This window comes from Brassica napus, chromosome A9 (genome assembly GCF_020379485.1).
Source record: "Brassica napus cultivar Da-Ae chromosome A9, Da-Ae, whole genome shotgun sequence".
Lineage (NCBI taxonomy): Eukaryota > Viridiplantae > Streptophyta > Magnoliopsida > Brassicales > Brassicaceae > Brassica > Brassica napus.
This window is the reverse complement of record NC_063442.1, coordinates 19,338,729-19,361,027: the sequence shown is the minus strand read 5'-3', so window position 1 is coordinate 19,361,027 and position 22,299 is coordinate 19,338,729. Positions and strand designations below refer to the sequence as shown.

Below are 22,299 nucleotides of genomic sequence, written 5' to 3'. Positions count from 1 at the left end.
CATTTTGAGTGATACTTAAAATCTCCTCTCCGGGCGGCCTGATTCAAAGCGAGAGATAAGCAGTTCATGGCAATCACAAATAGGTAAGGAGAGAGAGGATCACCCTGTCGCAGTCCCCGCTTACCCTTGAAATAACCGTGAAGCGAGCCGTTAAAGCCAACAGAGAAGGAAGTGGAGCATACACACGCTTCAATCCAGTGGATGAAGATGTCAGGCAAGTGAAGACCCCTTAGGCATTGGAAAATGAACTCCCATCTGATGGTATCGAAGGCCTTCGCTATGTCTATCTTGATAGTGATACGTTTTTGACCGCCATTTTTGTGATACCCTTGCACGATTTCAGAAGCGAGAAGGGTGTTTTCAATGAGTAGTCTACCTCTGATGAAAGCTGTTTGGTTAGGCAAGATGGCCTCCGTTAGAATGGTCTTCAAGCGTTTCACCAAAAGTTTGGAGATGGCTTTGTAGGTAGTGTTGCAGCAAGAGATCGGACGGTAGTCTGAAATTGCCGAAGCTCCTGGTTTCTTTGGCCAGACGTGGATCTTTATAGGACAGCTCGGATGATAAAGTTAGGTGTAGCTCTTCATAAGACAAGTAGTATTTGTCGGTTGTCGAATCGTCTATGTAATCTTTCTCATAATTGTAATATCATAATAAATCAGCGTTAAAAAAAAAAAATTTAACGAAGAAACTTTTTTAAAATGAGTTAAAACTTCTGCTTTGATAATTCTGGTACCCAAACCGGCAAATCGAGAACATAACATCGGCATTTTCCATATGAGTAACACAACCCATACAAATTTGGAAATACACTCTCACACATACATACATACATATTCTAGCGCACTCAATTTACATACTAATTTATATATGCTCTTATTGTAATTAAAAGTGAAGAAAAAGAAGAAAGATCAGAAGATAAGTGGACTAATCTTAGACGTTGTATCGGATACTATTATCATCGCCAGAAAATTTGTTCTTGATCCACTTAAAACTATTCTTGAGAGTGCTTTTGAGCTTTTCCTCCGTGGCAAAGAGGTTATAAGAAGCGACTCTCTTCTTCCTCTTTATCTCAGGATCTGTGTTGATGCAAGGACCATTGAAGCTATAGGAGTTTGAGCGATTCTGATCGTAACCGAATTCATCAGTTGAGAAAGAGGACGAATACTCCGTGTAAGACTTGCTTCCCTTCATCATCTTTAGACTCTTTTATTTTGATATTTGCTTTTACGAGTTGTAAGTAATGATGTTTGGTCTCTCTCTCTCTCTCTCTCTCTCTCTCTCTCTCTCTCTCTCTCTCTCTCTCTCTCTCTCTCTCTCTCTCTCTCTCTCTCTCTCTCTCTCTCTCTCTCTCTCTCTCTCTCTCTCTCTCTCTCTCTCTCTCTCTCTCTCTCTCTCTCTCTCTCTCTTGTTATAGCTTATGTGAGTGATGGGGCTTACTACACTTCTCAAATGGGGTTGTTTATAAGGAAGTGGGGGGGTATTATGGTTTAGGTTTAAAACAAAGTGGAAAGCTAACCGAATCCTTTGGTTATCGTACAAAACCAATTATATCATATAATGATTACGACATTTTAATTATCATATAAATTGAATTTCCATTATAAATGAGCATGATAGTTTTTTAAACATGCGTGATCACAGTAAAGCATCTCAATTTTTTTGTTTTGTTTTTTAATGTTAGGTCCAACAAATCGGGTGGGTTATGAAACACGGGTTTAAGAACAATGGAGTACGAGTATAGGTGGGGTGAGGTGGCAAAGCATGTGTGATGTTGTAGTTGGTTACATGATGGTGTAGCAAGAAGGAATCATCTACTTACTTCATCTTTAATTGTGGACCCAATTTTTAGTCTATTTTTGCATGCCACAATCAATTGTTATGATTAAACCTATAGAAGTGTTCAAATAATAATTTACTTTGATAGATCATACATATTGAACAAAGAATGGTTGATTTATTTTTTCCACAATACATCCAATTGAATTATATATATATATATATCCAAAACATACATTAGCGAACGTACATTAGGACCATCATATCAGGATCACGTATCACCAACTAAATTTTGATTTTCTTTAAATGATTAGCTTGAAACTTTATTTTTGTTGAAAATAAGTTAACTCAAACCCATCAATTATGATAATACATTCAGTTTAAAGTTTTCATAGATCCGATGCTGGAAACGTACACATATATATGAGATGATATTATTATTTTTCTATTAGACAACCATGAAATCTTTATAGAATAATTCAATTAGACACTTGTATCAGTCGACGTAAAAGAAAAAGACAAAGTGGAGACACCACTATATAGAGACAGGACCCAACATGTCTAAAGCTGAATTGTCAAATTAAATTTCATAAGACAAATAACATAATGTCGAAATCTTTTTTCTTATACATAAATTTGGTTTTGGTGAAGGATTAGATTTGAAAGCAATGACTCGGAATTCCACATAATGGTTGCGTCTTCGTGTTTGTGGCCTAGTTGGTTCTGTGTGGGACTCTTTTGAACTTCTTTTCTAATTCGTTATTATCATGTCTTCATACGTTTTGATGTTACGTTTATTTATAATCGGCCCCACTTTTCTCTATTTCCATGGACCATTACAATTGTTTCGTTGGTAAACCATCAATGATAGACCGTCAAGTACATGTATGTAATACAGTAATAATCAAATCATGATGGAGAAATGCTTAGAGAACAATGTTTTTTGTTCTTAAAGATAATATTTTAAAAGGAGGGAGTTCTCTGTTTTCTGGGAACTATAGAGAATAGAGACGTAAAACTACTTTTTTTGAGACAGAGCCTTCAGACATAAAACTACTTGTTTGCACACTCCTAATTTAGGCTCTCTATAAATGAGACATATTAGAGCTGCTTCAAGATACGTTTATTGTGTTTTAGTTTCTGTCTAATTTATTTATTTATGTTTAGTTTAACTATATTGATCAACGCATTCCATTCACATCTATTTTCAACGTTTTCAAGTTTTCATATACTCTTTTACTACTTACCATGATATTCGCTTTTCCATACTTTCAAACATCGTATGATAATGATATGTCAATTTTTTAATCAAAAAAATTACGAACCTTTTCACTTTCAATCTCTATTTCAGGTGCACTATTATGACTATTTAATTTTGTTTTCTACATCGTGATACACGATGACATTACATAACCTAAGCTATGATGGAAATCAACGGTAAGAGTCCCAGAAAACATTTGCAAAGGTAGAAAAGAGATGTTGTTGGGATCAAAAACGGACAGACGAAGTTAACATCCAAATATCCGTAAGAATTAACATGAACATGAACGTTTTACGAAAAGTATTCTTCGTAAAAGATCGCTTTTACAAAAGTCTTACGGAGAAAACGTTGCGTTAATCTTGGTTCATTCATCAGAACTAAAGAACACGTTCATGAAACATCGAAAAAAGATGCAAACAAGGTCGCCACGTAACGACCGACCCGCGAACGAGCCGGTCGCTATGTAGGGACCGACACGTCACGGATCGGTCGTTACGTAGGGACCGACCAAGCCATCCGGTCGGTCGCTACGTAGCGACCGATCCGTGATGAGTCGGTCGCTACGTAACGACCAATCCGTAATGAATCAGTCGCTACGTAGCGACCGACAAAGCAATTCATTCGGCCGCTACGTAGCGACCGGTCCATCGCGGATCCGGTCGCTACGTAGCGACCGAACTGTTTCGGACATCAATCAACGGGCACGACCCAAAACCTTGCATTCTCGTCAGTTCCTCAATGCTAGTTCCCGAGTACCGCAGCCATATAATTTCACACCCGTCGATTGGAGTTATCACTTAAACTTTACGATAAAAATCGCAGAAAGTTTATGTTTATCGATAAAAATCGTAATAAACATTTCAAATTGAAAGACGGTCCAAATAGGTCTAAAACGCGATTAGAACCCCACTTACGATTTTTCAAGGAAAAGCCCATAGATGCTATGGCGGTTTACACTTTATCCGCAAAAAAGGATAAATGTCAAATTTCCGCAGGTAAATGTCAAATTTCTGCGGATAATCATGAAGATCGAGAAAAATAGAATATCTCCATTTTTGAGTTATGACGGCTTACGGGCAGGAAGGGAAAAGCTAAAACCGACCTTGGAGGGAGTATATAAGGAGTCATAGGTGAGAGACACAAAAGGAGAACTTTTTCATAGCAAACTTAGCACTTAGAGCAATTAGGAAACTTTCCGTTTTTGTTATTTCGAGCTGCGACTCAATTAGGTTTTATAGTCTTAGGTTGTTAGAACTAGGAATCTCGCCGACAGCTCTCATAGCCGAGGTTTCTACCTTGTTGTAACGCTCACACGCGAATTCGGAATAAAACTCTTTTTGCTCTCTTTTACGATTTCTTATTTCTTTTCGTCTTTACTTGCGTGTTCTGATTACTTGGCGTGTGGTTTATCAGATATCCGGGATCTTTGGGAAATTAGGATTTTCCTAACTTTCCTAATTTAACCAGAAATCGACTGTGCGAATTTCGGTTCCCACAGTTTGGCGCTAGAAGGAGAGGGGGGGAGGGGGTACGGATCGATCTAACTCTCAGCCACAAGACGCTCAACCAGTCATGACAACTGACAACGCGGACAACATGCAAACTCCTCCCAACGGACGAAGCGACAACAATCTCCACAGTCCAGCAGCGGATGTCTCCGCGGCAAACGCACCAGCCAACGCCGCAACGCTCGAGGAGTTTAAAAAGATGTTCGCCACCTATGAAAAAAGGTCAGAAGAACATGATAAGCTCGTGAACACCTTGACCAAACAGGTCGAAACCTCAAAACCCTAGCGAAATATCTCCTGCCAAAGAACGGAACTCAGAAAACCCTCTACCTCCCACAAGGGACACAAAGGTCGATAAAGTCGAGCCTGTCAACTTGGATGCCAGCGACTTTTCTAATGATACGGAAGATGATGCTGACGTACATCCAAGAAGAACTAGAAGCCGATCGGCTCGGGAGGACTCTCTGTTCGATAAACCTATGAAGGAAGAAGAGGAAAACCTCTACTGGATCGAACAGGAGGAGTTAGCCAAAAAATAAACCGAGATCACTCGCAGCAAACGCCGACAAGATCGGAAATCTGCTGACAAAAAATCGGACATACGCGACCTTCGCGATTACATAACTAAAACTGCAGTAGAAGCAAGGACCGTGAAATCTCAGATCCATCATGCTACCAGCGCTGCCACAGAGATCGATAGATTACTCGAGGGAGCACGTAAAACACCCTTCACTGCTCGCATCTAGGATACCAAGGTATCTGACCCGGAAAAAATCAAAGTACCAAAATACGATGGTACAACTGATCCTAAAGCGCATCTTCAAGCCTTCCACATTACGATGGGAAGAGCCAGATTGAGGGAGAGCGAAAAAGACGCCGGCTACTGCCGTCTGTTCGTGGAAAATCTGGAAGGAGCAGCGCTCGAATTGTTCGCACGCCTTAAGCAAAACTCCATCGGAAGTTTCCACCAGCTCGCATCGAAATTTCTCAAACAGTATTCTATGTTCATAGATAGAAAAACATCTGATGTCGATCTCTGGAGTCTATCCCAGAGGGAAGACGAAACTCTCCGCAAGTTCATAAGCCGATTCATGCTGGTTATGTCCAGAGTTAGCGGAATAAGCGACAAGGTGGCCATAGACGCACTCAGAAAAATGCTCTGGTACAAGTCGAAATTCAGAAAATGGATAACCCTCGACAAACCGCGAACGATCCAGGACGCCCTTCACAAGGCAACGAACTAAATCATAATCGAAGAGGAAACAAAAGTTTTATCGCAGAAACATAAGCCGACGAAAACATCCTCAAAAGATGCAGACCAAAAGACTAAGAAGAAAAACTCTCTTAACAACAAATACGTCCATCACGAGGGGGAAGAACTTCAAGGCGCGCACAACTACGCAATCAACTCGGAACAAGGCAGAACCTCGGGTAGAACATGGACTCGCAATCTAGGATAAGACGAAAACACCTTCTGCGAGTTCCACTAGACCCGAGGACACTCGACGACTAACTGCAAAGTCTTGGGAGCGAGGCTGGCCGCAAAGTTACTAGCCGGAGAACTCTCTGAAGTAACCAGCGTTAAAGATCTCATCCTTGAGACCGATCGTCCTCCGAAGACCGACAAAAATCCACCCGCGGAAAATTCTTCTCGGAGAAGTCAAGCGGGGGATAAACGCGGAAGGAGACCGGACGACAAAGGAAACGATAACAATCGTCGCAGAGTAAACATGGTCATGGGAGGATCACAGTACTGCAACGACACGGTTTCGGCCATCAAGGCCTACCAGCGAAAATCCGAGTCAAGTGCAAATTGGCCTACATGGTCACCTTTCCGAGATGGTCAAAGCGACTTGATAACTTTCACGGAAGAGAAAGCAGGCGGAATCGATCAACCCCACTGCGACCCGCTCATCATTTGTCATACGTGATATTGAGGTCGCAAGAGTCCTCATCGACACGGGGAGCACGATTAACGTTATCTTCCGTGACACTCTCAAGAGGATGAACATCGAACTCGGGAAAGTTACCCCAACGCCGAAACCATTGACGAGTATTTCAGGCGAAACGTCAATGACTCTCTGGTCGATCCAGCTACCGGTTATGGCCAAGGGAGTCAACAAAATCGTCAATTTCGCGGAGGTCGATCAACCCGCCATCTGTAACATGATCATGGGAACCCCATGCCTGAACGCCATGAAAGCCGTTCCATCTACATACCACCTGGGCGTCAAATTCCCGAACCAGAGCGGAGTCGAAGCCATCTGGGGTTGTCAGAAACAGTCGTGACTTTGCTTCCTCGCATAGCATACGTTAAGACAAATCACGACTACCTCGATGGCAACTCGCAAACGCGCAAAGTTAACTCAGCCCTCGGCGGAAAACACTTCAATGAAAGACAACTCAACATCATCTTCCAAAGCAAACACCTCGGACATCGAAATTCATCCTGATTCCGAAGTTAACGCTACCACTCAACCGGAAGAGAAAAACCCAGACAAAGATATCATCGACCTTGTCACAGTCGCAACGATTAAAGCCGTCAACACAGCACCAACCGCCGAGTAAAAACACTCGCGGCATGAAATAAAACTACGAGATGGCTTGATCCTCAAAGGGGGTATATAGGCAGCTCGTCGAAAGAAGAGTTCAGCTATCCCCCTCTCTAAAAAGGGGGGGGGGGGGGGGGGGGGAGTGGGTACGTATACTCGTATATTCCCACGTTTTAAAACATGCATTATTGTACCTGAGCTTTTAAAAATACTTTTACTACAATACGCATTCGACAAACTCTTAAGCAAAAATCTCTACAAACATTACATTCTCGTGAACTGCCGCATCTGGTCCAAATCGAAAAACGCTCGCAAAAATTTTCAAAACTTAAAACATTTGTATAGTCTTCGAAATAACAGCGAGACGTCGCCAAAGTTAGAATCGAAACTATACGAATAACTGTCCAAACACAACAAAAAAATTTCAACGAATATCTAAATCCTGCTCGTCGACTGGCCCCGACGAACACATCAGCCGTCTTAAACAAACGCACCCTGAACATTCTGATCCTCAAACATCCGACACAAGGATAAAAGCGCGCTATATAAGAAAATTCCGAAATTTTGGTCAAGCACTTCCAGTTGGCTTAAAAATTATCTCTGTAAAGATGCTCGATTCACACAATACAAGTCGTATAAGCCGAGAACCTATCGCGGACATTAAATTGGTATGAATCAGGTTGAAATCGCAACAGGAAAATCAATAGTCGGCTAGTCACCGCATAAACCTTTAAACCAAAAGTAAACCTAGATCTTGCCATAAACCCAGCACACTGGTCTCTAACATCTCAAGATATGATATCTAAAAAGTGATACGAGATCTTAAAACATGTCTCTCCGTTCTTATTTTAACGTTCACAAAACTTCGTAAAAATAAATAAGTGATTTTTACGAAAATTACATCTCGAGCGAACCAACAGATTGAAGGTCACGCTAGAACTAAATTCGAGACGACAACTCATACTTATTTCAGACATATTCAGAACAAATTAGTTTGATAAATTCTCCTCTTATATAAAAAACCGCAAAGCGGTAGGGACTCGAAGCCACACCCGGACAGTCCCGATAAAACAAAGCGGCCAAAAAAGTCCCGCACAAAGTCTCAAACATAAAGGCAACGCTCGGCAGATACAGATAAATAAAGGCCACACTTGGACATAAACACAAGATAAAGGGGAATCACTCCCCGACAAATGCTAACCTCGATTCTCACATATCAAAGTTAAAATTCCCGGACAAGGAAGCTCCGAATGCATCCGCGGGATAGTTCAGTTCCTCATCGTCACCAGCATCCTCGGTCGCAACCTCCTCCGTATCGGGAGAAACCGGGATGGGATCCCAGAATCCCTGAATCCTCCTATCGATCGGGGAGATAAGCGCCTCGGCATGGGCAAGATCGTTCATCCTGCCTTTTATGGTCCCATATCATCCTCGAAAACGAAGTCGTCCGTCTGCGTCTTCTAGAGGGTACCAACAGAACCGCGACATTCGCGAAAATCACCCATCAAGGAATAAGCCTCCTTAAGGTTGCCATACTCGACTTTGAATTGAGAAGCTCGGTTCTTCATCATCTCGACAATATCTCTCCTACCTCTCCTTTCCGCTCGAAGAACGGCTTTGGCATGATCCTTGGCAAGTTTCGAATCCTGCCCTACAGAGATCTGAGCCAAGCATGTTCAGACCCTGCGTAAACAACTAACGTCTTTAAAAAGAAAGGAAAAGCGCAAGATCTTATCTGCAATGTTCCTAAAGAAGAGAGCAACTAACCCCATTAATTATGCGAGACCCTTCCGCGACTACCTTGGACCTTCCCGTTTTGCCCATGGACGGAGGAGGATCAAAACTCGAGGGTAAGCCGACAAAGAAGTCATCAAAATCTGAGATAGGCGCCTCGCTCGAACAACTACCGTCACCAAAAGCAAGGTCTGGATCCCATCCTGGAAGAGCAGAGTCATCTACGGAAAACTCTAAATCCCCGAGATCAATACCTTTATCCTTGGAGGACCTCACGTTTTCCCCCTCCGCGGGAACATCGCGAGGAGCAAGATCGTAAAACTCAGAATCACTATCCGCTTCTGCACCCACTCCAAGATCGGGATGCACGAGTCTCAACGCCTCGCAGACTCTCCTCGGCGTAAAGAAGGTCCAGAAAAAAAACACCATTCCTGAGGAGATCCCTCACTGCGATTGCGTCTTTCGGGAAATGGGCGAAACGGGTTGATGAAGGGACTGGCATTCGACTTGCTCCGGAACAATGGGATGCAGTTCTCTTCGACGGTTGCGGCGTTTATACGGACGAAGAAGAAGAACTTGGACCACGGGTTGGAGTTGGAAATAAGCCCCTTTATCACTGTCATACATGTCCGAGGGACCAACCGGTAGAGATGCAGCTTGAGACAAGTTGCACCCTAAAGATCGCTTCGAAGTGATCAGCGGTAAGGGAGAGACCATGCTCATAACTCAGGATCACAATGCCGATGACACTCTGAAAACTGGTGGGATTCAGCTGGCTTATTGATACTCCGAAACGGTCCAACACACGGACCATGATTTCAGGAATCAGAAACCATAGACGGCAGCGCACCAAGAATGACTCGTAGCAAGTAAAGTAACCTTCTCGGGGCTTGTCAGCACTTTCCCCTCGACAAGGAATTCGAAACTCTACCGCGTCCAAAATCCGACAGAACGCTTGAACGGTCTTAAGAAATTAGCTGGTACTTCTGCTCGGCATGCCTCTTTCGACCGAACGATGACTCATGACAAGAAACGACTCCTCATTAGGGAGAGTAATTGCACCATATCTCGCTATCTGTATGCCTCGCCATCAGCAGGATTTATCGAGTAGGGCGTGAACTAAGCCTTCGGTACGAGGATTTCGTCATGAACCTCTTCGGATGAGGAGCCGCGGGTGACACCTTTTTTCGAAGCTTTCTTTCCCCTAGACATCTTTCAAAAGAAAAAAAGAGAAAAAAAAGGAAAGGAAAATTCTCTCTCAAAGAAACTTCTTATGAAAATAAGTAAGTGAAAAATATGAGGAAAGTTACCTTCCTTCTTATAGGCATTTTAAGTTACTATTTGACTACCGATTCTTGGATGTGAATTTCGTCCAATACGCCTATCTTGCCTAAACTCGCCAAACCGCACACTAGAATCTCGTCGCAATCGACGATTCTAACTGGCTGGGGGGCTATTTGTTGGGGTCAAAAATGGACACGAAGAAGTTAACATCCAAATATCCGTAAAAATTAACATGAACGTTTTTACGAAAAGTATTCTTCACAAAAGATCGCTTCTACGAAAAGTCTTACGGCGAAAATGTTGCGTTAATCTTGGTTCATTCATTGGAAGTAAAGAACACGTTCATTAAACTTCGGAAAAAGATGCAAACAAGGTCGCCACGTAACGACCGACCCACGAACGAGCCAGTCGCTACGTAGTGACCGACCAAGCCATCCGGTCGGTCGCTACGTCGAACCGACTCACGCACGAGTTGGCCGCTACGTAGCGACCGACCGATCCGTGACGAGTCGGTCGCTACGTAGAGACCGACCGACCTCTCGACCAAGCCATTCGTTCGGTCGCTACGTAGCAACCGGTCCATCGCGGATCTGGTCGCTACGTAGCGACCTAACTGTTCTGAACATCAATCAACGGGCACGACCCAAAACCTTACATTCTCGTTAGTTCCTCAATGCTAGTTCCCGAGTACCGCAGCCATATCATTTCACACTCCCGTCGGCTGGAGTTATCACTTAAATTTTATGATAAAAATCGCAGAAAGTTTATGTTTATTGATAAAAATCGTAATAAACGTTTTGAGTTGAAAGACAGCCCAAATAGGTCTAAAACACGATTAGAAACCCACTTACGATAAAAGCCCATAGATGCTATGGCGGTTTACAATTTATCCGCAAGAAAGGATAAATGTCAAATTTCTGCAGATAAAAGTTGAGTTTTCGCGGATAATCATGAAGATCGGGAAAAATAGAATATATCCATTTTCGAGTTATGACGGCTTAAGGGCAGGAAGGGAAAAGCTAAAACCAACCTTGGAGAGAGTATATAAGGAGTCCTAGGCGAGAGGCACAAAGGGAGAACTTTTTCAGAGCAAACTTAGCACTTAAAGCAATTAGGCAACTTTCCATTTTTGTTATTTCGAGCTGCGACGCAATTAGGTTTTGCAGTCTTAGGTTGTTAGAACTAGGAATTTTGCCGACAGCTCTCATAGCCGAGGCTTCTATTGTTATAACGCTCATATGCGAATTCAGAATAAAACTCTTTTTGCTCACTTTTATGATTTCTTATTTCTTTTCGTCTTTACTTGCGTGTTCTGATTGTTTGGCTTGTGGTTTAGCAGATATCCGAGATCAATGAGAAATAAGGATTTTCCTAATTTTCCTAATTTAAACGGAAATCGACAGTGTGAATTTCGGTTCCCACACATTTTTCCTTATACCATAATATCAAACCCTTTAGTCTAATTTTTATTGTAAACCCAACAAAGTCCGTCGTAAAACTGTTTTTTTTTGTTTATATTCATTTGTAAAATATAATTAAAAATAGAACTTAATAATTACAAAGTAAAAAATATAAAAATACATTTATCCCTAAAATCTAACATGACGAACCCTAATTTCCCATTCTCCTCTTTGGTCTCATCACCCGACGAATCGCTCCTCCACTCCGGCTATTCGCAGCTGCAACTCCAGTGAATCGACTCACCGGTGCACCTCCTCCTGGTAAGATTTACAAATATAGTTCACACCACAAGTAAGATTTAAACCCTAAACCCTTAATCACATAGGGTTCAAATCCTAAAGCCTAAATCAAATAAATAGTGATTATGAATTTAGTTTTTAATAAGTTAAAGTTTAGTGTTTAAAAATTTAAATTTAGTGTTATAGAAATTAGAATTTAATGTACTTGTTGATTTTTTAAAAAAATTGACAAAGAAACACATAAATTTTGGAAAATTGTGGGAACCAAAATTCGCATAGTCGATTTTCGTTTAAATAAGGAAAGTTAGGAAACCCCTAATTTCTTAGAGGTCCCGGATATCTCCTAAACCACATGCCAAGCAATCAGAACATGAAATAAAGACGAGAAAAATAAGAAATCGAAAAAAGAGCAAAATAGATCTTATTTCGAATTCGCGTTTGAGCGTTACAACAAGGTAAGAGCCTGGGCTAGGAAAGTTGTCGGCGAGATTCCTAGATCTAAAACCCTAAGACTGCAAGACCTAATTGAGTCGCAGCTCGAATAACAAAAACGAAAAGTTGCCTAAAATTACTCTAAGTACTAAGTTTTCTCTGAAAAAGTTCTCCACTTGTGCCTCTCGCCTAGGATTCCTTATATACTCCTCCAAAATCGGTTTTAGCTTTTCCCTTCCTGACCTTAAGCCGTCTTAAGTGAAAAATGGAGATACTCCATTTTTTCCGATCTTTATGTTTATCCGCGGAAACTTAACGTTTTTTTTCTGCGGAAACTTATCTTTATATTTGTTTTTATAAAATAAAAACATAAACCGCCATAGTATCTACGAGCTCATTCTTAAAGAATCATAAGTGGGCTTATAGTCATGTTTTAGACCTCGTTGGACCGTCTTTCGACATGAAACGTTTGTTACGATTTTTTTTCCGACAAAAACAAGTTCTCACGGTTTTTATCGTAAAGTTTCAACGGTAACTTTGATCGGAATGATGTGAGAAATGATATGGCTGCGGTACATGGGAGCTGGCATTGAGGAACAAACGAGAATGTGCGGATTTGGGTCGTACCCGTTGATCGATGTCCGAGACAGTTCGGTCGCTACGTAGTGACCTTGTCCGCGCTGGATCGGTCGCTACGTAGCAACCAAACAAAAGGTTTGGTCGGTCGCTACCGAGTGGCTTGGTCGGTCGCTACCGAGTGGCTTGGTTGGTCGCTACGTAGAGACCGACCGAGTGGCTTGGTTGGTCGCTACGTAGCGACCGGCTCGTTCGCGGACTGGTCCCTACATGGTGACCGAGTTTGGATCATTTTCTGACGTTTTATGAACGTGTTCTTGGACTATGGGTGTTTAGTTTCGATGAATCAACCGAGATTAGTGAAAAATTTCACCGCAAAGTTCTTCGTAAAGATTTATTTACGAAGATTACTTTTCGTAAAAGCGTTCATGCTGATTTTTACGGATATTTGGATGTTAACTTCGTCGTGTCCGTTTTTGACCCCAACAAAAATTAAGATTTGGAAAATATTCTCTTAAGAAATTTGGGAAAGATTTAAGAAATATTGTGATTACGAATTTGGTAGAACTCAAATTATGTCGTCCATAGACTGAAGACAGGCTTGGTAGACTACAAAATCCCGCTAAGGTAGAATATAGTATTGAGGTAGATAACACAATCACAATGTCGTAGAGTATATATATATATATATATGCAGATTTTATGTTTCCGTGTTAGTAGATATAAGCATAAAACGTAGTTCGTCAAATCGACCGTAGTTCAGATCATAGGAAAAAACGGCAGTTAGCTCAATTTGCGATGGTAGACTAATAACCATTAAGTAGATATTTTGTTTTAAGACCTACATATAGTTATGTAGTTAAACGAAACTACAATCTACATGTTCGAAGACACTAGACTATGTTTTATGCTATCCGTAGATCAAAAAATAAAATTGTGTTTTCTTAATGTTTAGTCAACCAAAATATTTTTTCATATTTTTCTGACTCTTAAAATACTTGATATGAGTTTCTAAAGTTGGTCAGGGGTGTCTGAGTCTAAAACGGACCAAAATTTTTTTTTTTATGGCAAAAGGACGATGTAGTTGTTTTTATGTTCCGTTTTGGCAATCCTTTATATACTAAAGCACAAGTCATACAAGCAATCAAATTCTGACACATAGGAAATGTTTTAAAAAATTATAAAAAAGAAATGCAAAAAAAAAAATTGCAAAAGAGTTTGTCTATTTATCGTTTTAACTGATCTTTTTATAAAACTAAAAAAAATTCCTAAAAATTCTCACACTAAACCCACGATCTCACCATTTTGGAATCGTTAATCTTTTCTCTCCTACACTTAACTTCATCTCTATTGCTTTCAGAAAATTTTAATTCTTAAATTCTGTGTGACAGCTTCTAACTCTCTCCAAAATGTGATGTGGAAATATAAACTTTTATACAGGTAGATGATCAAAGACTTTTACTCGCGTATCCACAATATCGAATCTACAACTTTTGTTCAAGATTTAATTCAAAAAAAAAAACTTTTGTTCCAGATCAACGGAATCTCTGGCGTAATGGTGGGCACAACAATAGTTTTCAAAAATCCTCTCAATATTTTTTTTTTTGTTGAAATGGATGGGTAAGGTGAGCTTACTCCAAGTTGGCTGATGTACGTTAAAGCCCATGTTAATAACTCTAAAAACATCAACCTCTTCATGCTCAAATCCTAATTTGCATCATGTTAAATTATTTTTTCATAACCTTTTTTCTCTTCTAATCTAATTATTGATTTTTCCTCTGTTGCTTTTAAGATATTGACCAAAGCTACATACCAGGTGATAAAAAAAACAAGTCACTAATTTGAATATTTTCAAATTGGATTATATCAATTCTCTTTTTCTTAAGCCTGATTATATCAGTTCTCAATTGATGGAAATGCTTATTTTGTGTGGTGGTGATAATTCAGGGAACAAGACTAAGAAAGACTCATCGTAAATAAACATACAAGGCTTTGAAATTTTCAGACGTGCCACGTAGAGAAAAAAATGTGATGATAATTAGAAGGCAACAAATGTAGTTTAAGTAACTCAGGTGAGGTCATAGGGGAAACCAAGAAGACTCATGTAATTTCAAGATGAAAACCTAATCTGATCAGGTTGGTCTTTTTTATTTTTACTTATGTATTTATTTTGTTTACTTTGATCAATATATACCTCTTTTCTATTATTTTTCTTATAATACAGTAATCAAATTTGTAGATTTTCGTTGAAACAAAAATGTTGAAACAAATATAGCATTGAAAATGATAAATTGTAAAGGATGTAATGAAAGAAAACAAAAGCATTCATAGGAAAAGAGGGTAAAAACTTCAAAAGATACCAACTTCAATTATCTACACAAACAAGGTTGGTATTTTAATTGTACTTATGCAAAACTTATTTCCTGTGCGTAGCACAGGGTAAACACTAGTTGTTTCTATTTTTAAAGCCACCCACTATATCACGCGTAGATTCTTTTTAGAGTATTTTTCATTCAGGGTCACTTTTTAAGTTTTAATTACAGTGTAAGTCACTTCTTGCTACTAGGGTAGTTTTTAGGAGAGTTTGAGCACTGTACAAAGCTGATTACCCCATTTTACCCTTTTTTATTTTGGAAACACGAGATCTAGATCTAAGGTTCGACGTACTCAACAACACTCCGATGACCACACAGACGCACTCCGGTGAAGCTATTACCCTCTCTTACACACTCTGGTGAAGCGCTAACGCATTCCGGTGAAAGTATGACCGTCTCTAACGCACTCCGTTGAAGCTTAGTCCCTCTCTGTGGCACTCCGGTGAAGCGCTGACGCACTCCGGTGAATCTCATATGCCGTACAAAAGTAAACGGACTCGGATGGAAACGGAAACAAAGCTCTGACTGGACAATTGATTTTTGTGTGATTGATTTTCCCAAAAACAAGCTCATAAACATGTGAAATTAGTTCAAATTAAGTCTGTAATATTCAGTTCCTCTAAAAAAGTAATTTGTGTAAGAAAAACCAAAAGTTTTTAGCCGAGAACAAGTATTGTTGTTCCATAAGAGAGAGATGGACAAGTTGCAATTGATGTCTTAGACCTAGATCTTACCTTTTAGCAGTTTGGGGGCATGAATTGTTGTTGTTAATAGACCTTTCTCATCTTGTTGTTGATCAAGTGAAAAACTTTGTGTAGATTGTTGACCGTGAGTCAGTATTCTATTTCTATGAGATAATTGTTGAGATGTTAGGATTGAAATTCTAAGGAGAAAACTGCCTTTCAGATTTTTTATGATTACCTCCAAAGAAACATGTGAGAAAGCACACCTCTTCTGATTTTGTATAAGGATTTGGCGTAGACATCGGTGTATTGACTAATTGATGTTTACAAAGGCCCATAGAGTAAACTGCAGGAAACTATGGACTTATTTGCTGAGAAGTAGGAATCACTTTACACAGCTTCAGGAGTTAGTCATTGTATGGGAGACATGTTGGTGAAATGTTTCATGAGCCGGTGTACATGTTAACCGGTGTACATGTGGATATTTATGAGCCGGTACATGTTAACCGGTGTACACGTGGATGCTAACAGATGTATTGGAAACATATAAATATTTGGCTAGCGTTTCATCGGACATCAATTCAACCACTTATTTGTGCCAATCAGTCTTTCAAAAACTCAATAGTAGTATATCAAATATCATCCGAACTCAACTGGTGTTGAGGAGAACGCAGACGTTTACATGATTAACTTATGTATTCTTAATTTCTCAAAAATATCCCGTAAATAGTTTCCAAAAACCTAATAAAGACGCATTGTCTTTGGAGACATCATATTTTTACAATAACTAGAAACACAGTTGATTGACATATACAAGCAGATGATCTGATGCAAGGTATTGAACTACACAAACACTTGATAGTCGAGCATTTAGACTCTAAACCTGCTTAAGCGTCGAAGCTTTGTTTGGTTCAACCAGCTGGGGCAAGAAATTCATCTCAAATCTGGTTTTATATCAAGAAGTGAAGGATAAAGAAACAAGATGAAGATATTTATATATTGTCCATGTGGATATAGAATTTGATATTGTACGTGTGTACATTGACCTATAGCGTGAACATCCGTAAGTGTACATGTGTACATAGAACTACCCAGTGTACGCAATGTATTATCCATATGTACATTGCTTTTCATTTCAGAAGAAGGATAAGATTTTTATGATACTAAGAAGAATTCAAATGGCTCACCTCGTAAAAGCAATCATATCATTTTCCTAAGCAAAACGTAAGTCACATGTTCTCCTTCTTCCTCTTCACCAAACCCTTACATGACATGACTCTCTGATTCTCTCAGCAGCGAATCTAAAGCGTCCTCCTTTCCGAATTAAATGCACAGTCCGCAATTAAATCTCCCATTTGCAAACTTAACGTTAGTTAATTTCAAAATGAGTATGTACAATAAAGATAAAGGAAACACCTTTTAGTACAGAAGAAGGAGACTCTTGATTCAGTCACTGGAAGAAACTGTAGATTTGAGAAGCAGAGGAGAAAAATCTCGAATTAAATTCGAGAATGATAATGGGTTTTAAGAATCTAGCGATTCGACGAGATTCTTGGAAGAATTGCAAGACTAGATTACGGGTTCAACCCAGTCAAGATGAGGATTTTTTTAACTTTTTTTTCTGGTCACCAATGTTGAGAGTAGAATGTGTTGCAAGAAAAAAGGCTGAAAAAGTATTAAAAAGAATTAAGGTAAGAGGGTTGAAGAAATACACGTGACTGTCACATGGATTTCTATCTTAACTAAATGAAATACTGCGATGAGGGTATGTTCGGTTTTTCATCTCCTCAAACCAAGAGAAAACTACCTCAGTAGCCTAAAGTGTCTTACAATGTAATAAAAAACTGAAAAGTGTCCCATAATGTAAATCTTTCTTTTTTTTAACGGTTTTGTTTGGTATTGATGACGTTAGACGAATTATACTGAAGTTTAGAAGTTGACAAATGTAAAGTATAATACATGGTCTTTTTAGCAAAAAAATAAATACATGGTCGAGTGAATTAAAGATCTAACTCTCTTTTAAGGAATCTGAGCGATCTCAAGAAGGATCTTGTGAAGAGACTGAGGTTTAGAGAAGAAAGGACAATGATCACTTCCTTTGATCTTATAAACTCCTTCGGGACTATTTCTCTCACAAGTTTCTCCTGAACGTCTGGTAAGAGAGCCAAGTCATCAAGCGTCTGAACATAGAATCTCCGACCTTTCCCATATCTTTCTGTACTCAGCGACAGTTTCTCCATCATTGGACCCAATGGTACTGCTCGCATTGAAATCATCGACAATGCTATGTCCTGAGAAAAAAACATGTTAAGGCACATTTATGAGTTCTGTCTAGTTTGTTGACGTATTCTTTGAAGATCAACAAGACAACAACCATGGTTGACAAACACAAATCAACAACAATGCACCAAAAATAATTACTAATTAAGAAAAAATACACTGCGTATCAGTTTTCTCACAAATAATTATTTTTTTCCTATGCTAGTTGATTGAATTTCATTTTGTAATCTATCTTATTAAAAAAGGAATATTGTGTTAGGTCTAACATTTAGTCATGTGTTATATAACATAAAATATCAATGATTAATGAAAACATTATAACAACATTAACTTAATTATGGAAATAACATACTAATATCTATAGTATAACTTCTTTAAATTAATACTCTATAAATTAATATACACTAAAAATCTCTATAAAACAATATAATTTTATAGTCCAAAATTAAGTTTTTGGTTCAATTAGTATATCGATAAATTAATATCTCTATAAATTAAAAAAAAATTATAGTTTTGGTGTAATCCTGACATTATTAATTTATAAAAGTTTCAATATATGTTTCCTAACGATATAAGTGCGGGTCAGAATCTAAGTCTTAATTAAAATGAAGTTTTTTTCTTTTTTGATAGTCACAAAAATATATTTTACATACAGTAAGAGGTTTTGACTGATTAGTATCCAAAATTGAACCAAAACTGAAACAAAAACCGAAGCAAACAAAACCAAACAACAATTGGGCTATTCTTGTGCTGTGCTTACCTTATTGGGTGACTGATTGAAGTACAAGCTTTTCATGTGTTGCTTCTCGAAAGTGAACCCCGTTGCGGGCTTGTCCTTTCCATTTCCATGGATCAAGAACTGCGACTCTTTCATGAACCGTTCTGCAGAACCAAGCTGTGACAGAGACAGTTTGTAAGAGTTTGAGAACAAACAAAAACATTCACAAGATGAGGAAGATTACTAAAGCACTGGTTGAAAGTGACTCCACAACCCATGTTTAACTCTACGATTTTTCGTTTGATTTCTTAGAAAATTGTTAGCTTTTCTCCCAATATGTGTAAATAAATCTTTACCGAAGCTAAACTGAATATAATTATGTTGATTAAGAGAAAACAAAAAAAACAAATTAAAGAAACGAGTGTGAATTTTTCTTTGCTTAGTGTTTACCTGATCAGCAAAGACATCGAAGGGTCTTTGTCCATCAGAAACCATAGTGGCACATATGAATACAGCTTTTGAGATTTTTTCAGGAAACAGCTCTAACGCATACGAAACACATGCACCTCCTGTACTGTGACCTACCAGAATCACCTGAAACAATCAACACTCATTGCTTCATGCATATGTATGTTTAGAATGAAAACCTTCCTTCCATGTTTCAAGATAAACCTGACACAAGCATTTGACTAACCTTTTCTTCCTCTGGAAGATTTTGAAGAAGCTCGATCAATGGTTTTGAATATTCTTCTAAAGTGGAAACACTATTTGGGTCAGCCATACTAAATCCAGATCCAGCAAGGTCAACTGTAACAGGAGATAGTCCACACTCTTCCAATGAAGCAACAGTTTTGTACCAACACCAAGCCCCAAACCCTTCACCATGTACAAGAACGACTTTCTTAACCGCCAAGCTCTCCACAAGATCAGGTACCTGAAGAAACAAACAGATACTAACATCGGTTGGAACACGTAACATTGATGCGTTGTAACAGGACAATCATGAACAAAAATTGATATTTAAACAAAGTCATCTGCTTTTCTACTTGGTTAGCGCAATAACCAAAAAGAAGCTTCTTGTCACACTCTATAATTACAACGAGGTAGTAGACCCTATGACAACAAATAATTTTGAACTCAAAAAAAAAAAAAAAAAAACAAAGCCACTAGAGAACTTTTCAGAAGAATCAGAAAAAACAAACATTCTTACAGAGATAACACTTCTTGTTCTGGTCCCAAGCTAATGTCAGTATCAGATTTTCAATCTCTACATACTTTTGAACTCTCTCCTCAAACAAATACTAAGAAACCATATAAGAATCTTCTGTCTCGGATATGTTTAACATCAACAAACATCAAAAAGCTAGTCCAAAGTCGAAACTTTTTTTTTATCATTATTATAAAATTTGAGGAAATGACCTGCTTGTTATTTGAAAAAGGGTCAGAGAGAGTTTGTCTTCTGGAGCTAGTAGACCCGACACGTCTAGAAACGGACCCATCGAATCTCTGAGAAAGCTGAGCTTGATGAATAGCCATGGACAAAGCTCGTCGATGCAACATCTCTTCATCACCAAGCAGTTTCCTTTGAGAACGACTTACTCTCTTGCTTCTAGATCCATCTCCTCCTGTTCTGATGGCAACATCTTTCTTCTTCATACAGATAACTCTATTACCCATCTTCCAAAATCCTCTCAGACGAGCACCACAAGTGTGTCTCTGAGTTTTCTAAGACGGGAAGTTATTAAATTTCCCGAGAAAACGGCTTTGATATTTTCTTTTTTATTAAAAATCGGGTTTTTAATGTCCATTTGAAAGTTCAAAGGTTACAAGAAAAGATCTTTGAAGGTAGAGAGAGACAAGGAGGAGGAGAAGAGTGGGTGAAGAAGGAATCGGTTATTAATTACGCTAACGGACGTTTCGGATTTAAGACAAAGCAGCCAAAGTTTATAACTTTACTTCGTCTTTGTGTGTTGATATTTCTGGGACTTTGCTACATTTCGTGTCTCAACAAATAATAATCTAAAACAAAAAACAAAACAAATAATACTCTTTTTCTTTTTGTTATCTCTCAATTCATTTGATAAGAAATTATGTTTTAGTTGAGATATGTTAAAGTCGATAATCTTTAAATAAACAATGCAAGATCAATTATATACATAACCTGATGGTGTCAGTTGGTCCTCACTTACAATGAGCATGATTCCCTGCAAATTCACCGTCAAGCATTGCTCAAGAATCAAACATATGAGCAACCACTAACCTAGTAACCTACACATATTTGCAGTCCAATCTAAGAAATCATATTTTTCTCTGGTGAACTAGACGGAAAGATATAATAATTTGAATCTAGTCAAAGTTACATGAAAAGCAGAGAATTCTGACAAATAGTATGTTTGAAATAAAGATCTTATGTTTTATTGATGAAATGGATGAGTATATATACTCAAGAACATAAAAGTTCAAAGCCTAACGTAAATAGGAAAACCTAATTATCATCCTTATCGGAAACTTAAACTGAAAACTTATCCTAAGTTATATAGGAGTAATCCTCCAATAAATTCATTTGTGAAGGTCTAAACATTCCTATACCTGAGAACTTCAAATTTACAATGAGATCAAACAACAAGTTTTTAACGGAGGAGCATGTAGCGTTTACAAGCAACCAAATGCTATATTCTTGTAGTCAACCATGAAAATGTGCATTTGTATACAAAATCGACGTTCCAACTACATGTCCCTCTAACCAATGGTTTTCTCGACCACGAAACTCCACAATTGTTGTTATGATTAGACCAAGAGGCACCAATGTTACAATTCAGAATGTGTAGAGCCAAGACTCACCTTCTTTTTATTTGGTGGCTTTTTACTGCAGTTAAAAAGATAGCTGGCAATGGTGGTGGGCGTTCGGGTACCCGTTCGGGTTCAGGTCGAGTATTTCAGATTTTCAGGTATTTCGGTATAGAATCCGTTCGGGTATTTCTGTATTTTGGATCGGGTTCGAATATTTTTTAGTTCGGGTTTGGTTATTTCGGATCGGGTTTAGATATTTAGATTTTGAAAAAAAGATCATTTCTAAAAGTTTTTGTATTTAAAAATATAACTTTCACTTAAGTAATTTTTTTTATTTTTAATAGATTGAATGGTTAATAGATTTGGACATAACATTTTGAAATTAAAAAAGACATTAATTTGGTTATTGTTTTTAAATTTTGGATATAGCTTTTTGTTAATTCTTGAAATAAAAAGTTTGACATGCATCTTAACTGAATAGCAAATCATTTTTTCTGTAGTTCTATGTATATTATATGAACTTAAAGTATGTGTGGTAGCAATATAAATATTTTATATAAAATGAGAGAAATAAACTAGAAATATATGGTTAATTATACATATGTTCGGTTATTTTCGGATATCCATTCG

At 38.5% G+C, this 22,299-nt stretch overlaps 2 protein-coding genes across 2 annotated transcripts; both read right to left on the bottom strand.

The window, feature by feature from the left end:
* Window positions 1-699: 699 nt before the first annotated feature.
* On the bottom strand, window positions 700-1,354 carry LOC106359697. Its single transcript, XM_013799350.3, has one exon. It carries the CDS (start codon window positions 1,192-1,194, stop codon window positions 931-933), a length of 264 nt encoding a protein of 87 aa, XP_013654804.1. The 5' UTR covers window positions 1,195-1,354; the 3' UTR covers window positions 700-930.
* A 16,435-nt stretch (window positions 1,355-17,789) lies between these two features.
* LOC106360953 (putative methylesterase 12, chloroplastic) lies at window positions 17,790-21,034 on the bottom strand. The gene is given in 6 exon segments (XM_013800638.3): window positions 17,790-18,010; window positions 18,013-18,172; window positions 18,922-19,056; window positions 19,330-19,473; window positions 19,574-19,813; window positions 20,299-21,034. Coding segments are annotated over 6 exon segments (1,047 nt in total). The 5' UTR covers window positions 20,557-21,034; the 3' UTR covers window positions 17,790-17,900.
* Between the last annotated feature and the right edge of the window lie 1,265 nt (window positions 21,035-22,299).

Excerpts from the sequence above, each read along its gene's own strand:
- LOC106359697 (XM_013799350.3), bottom strand. The coding sequence starts at position 1,194 with ATGATGAAGGGAAGCAAGTCTTACACGGAGTATTCGTCCTCTTTCTCA.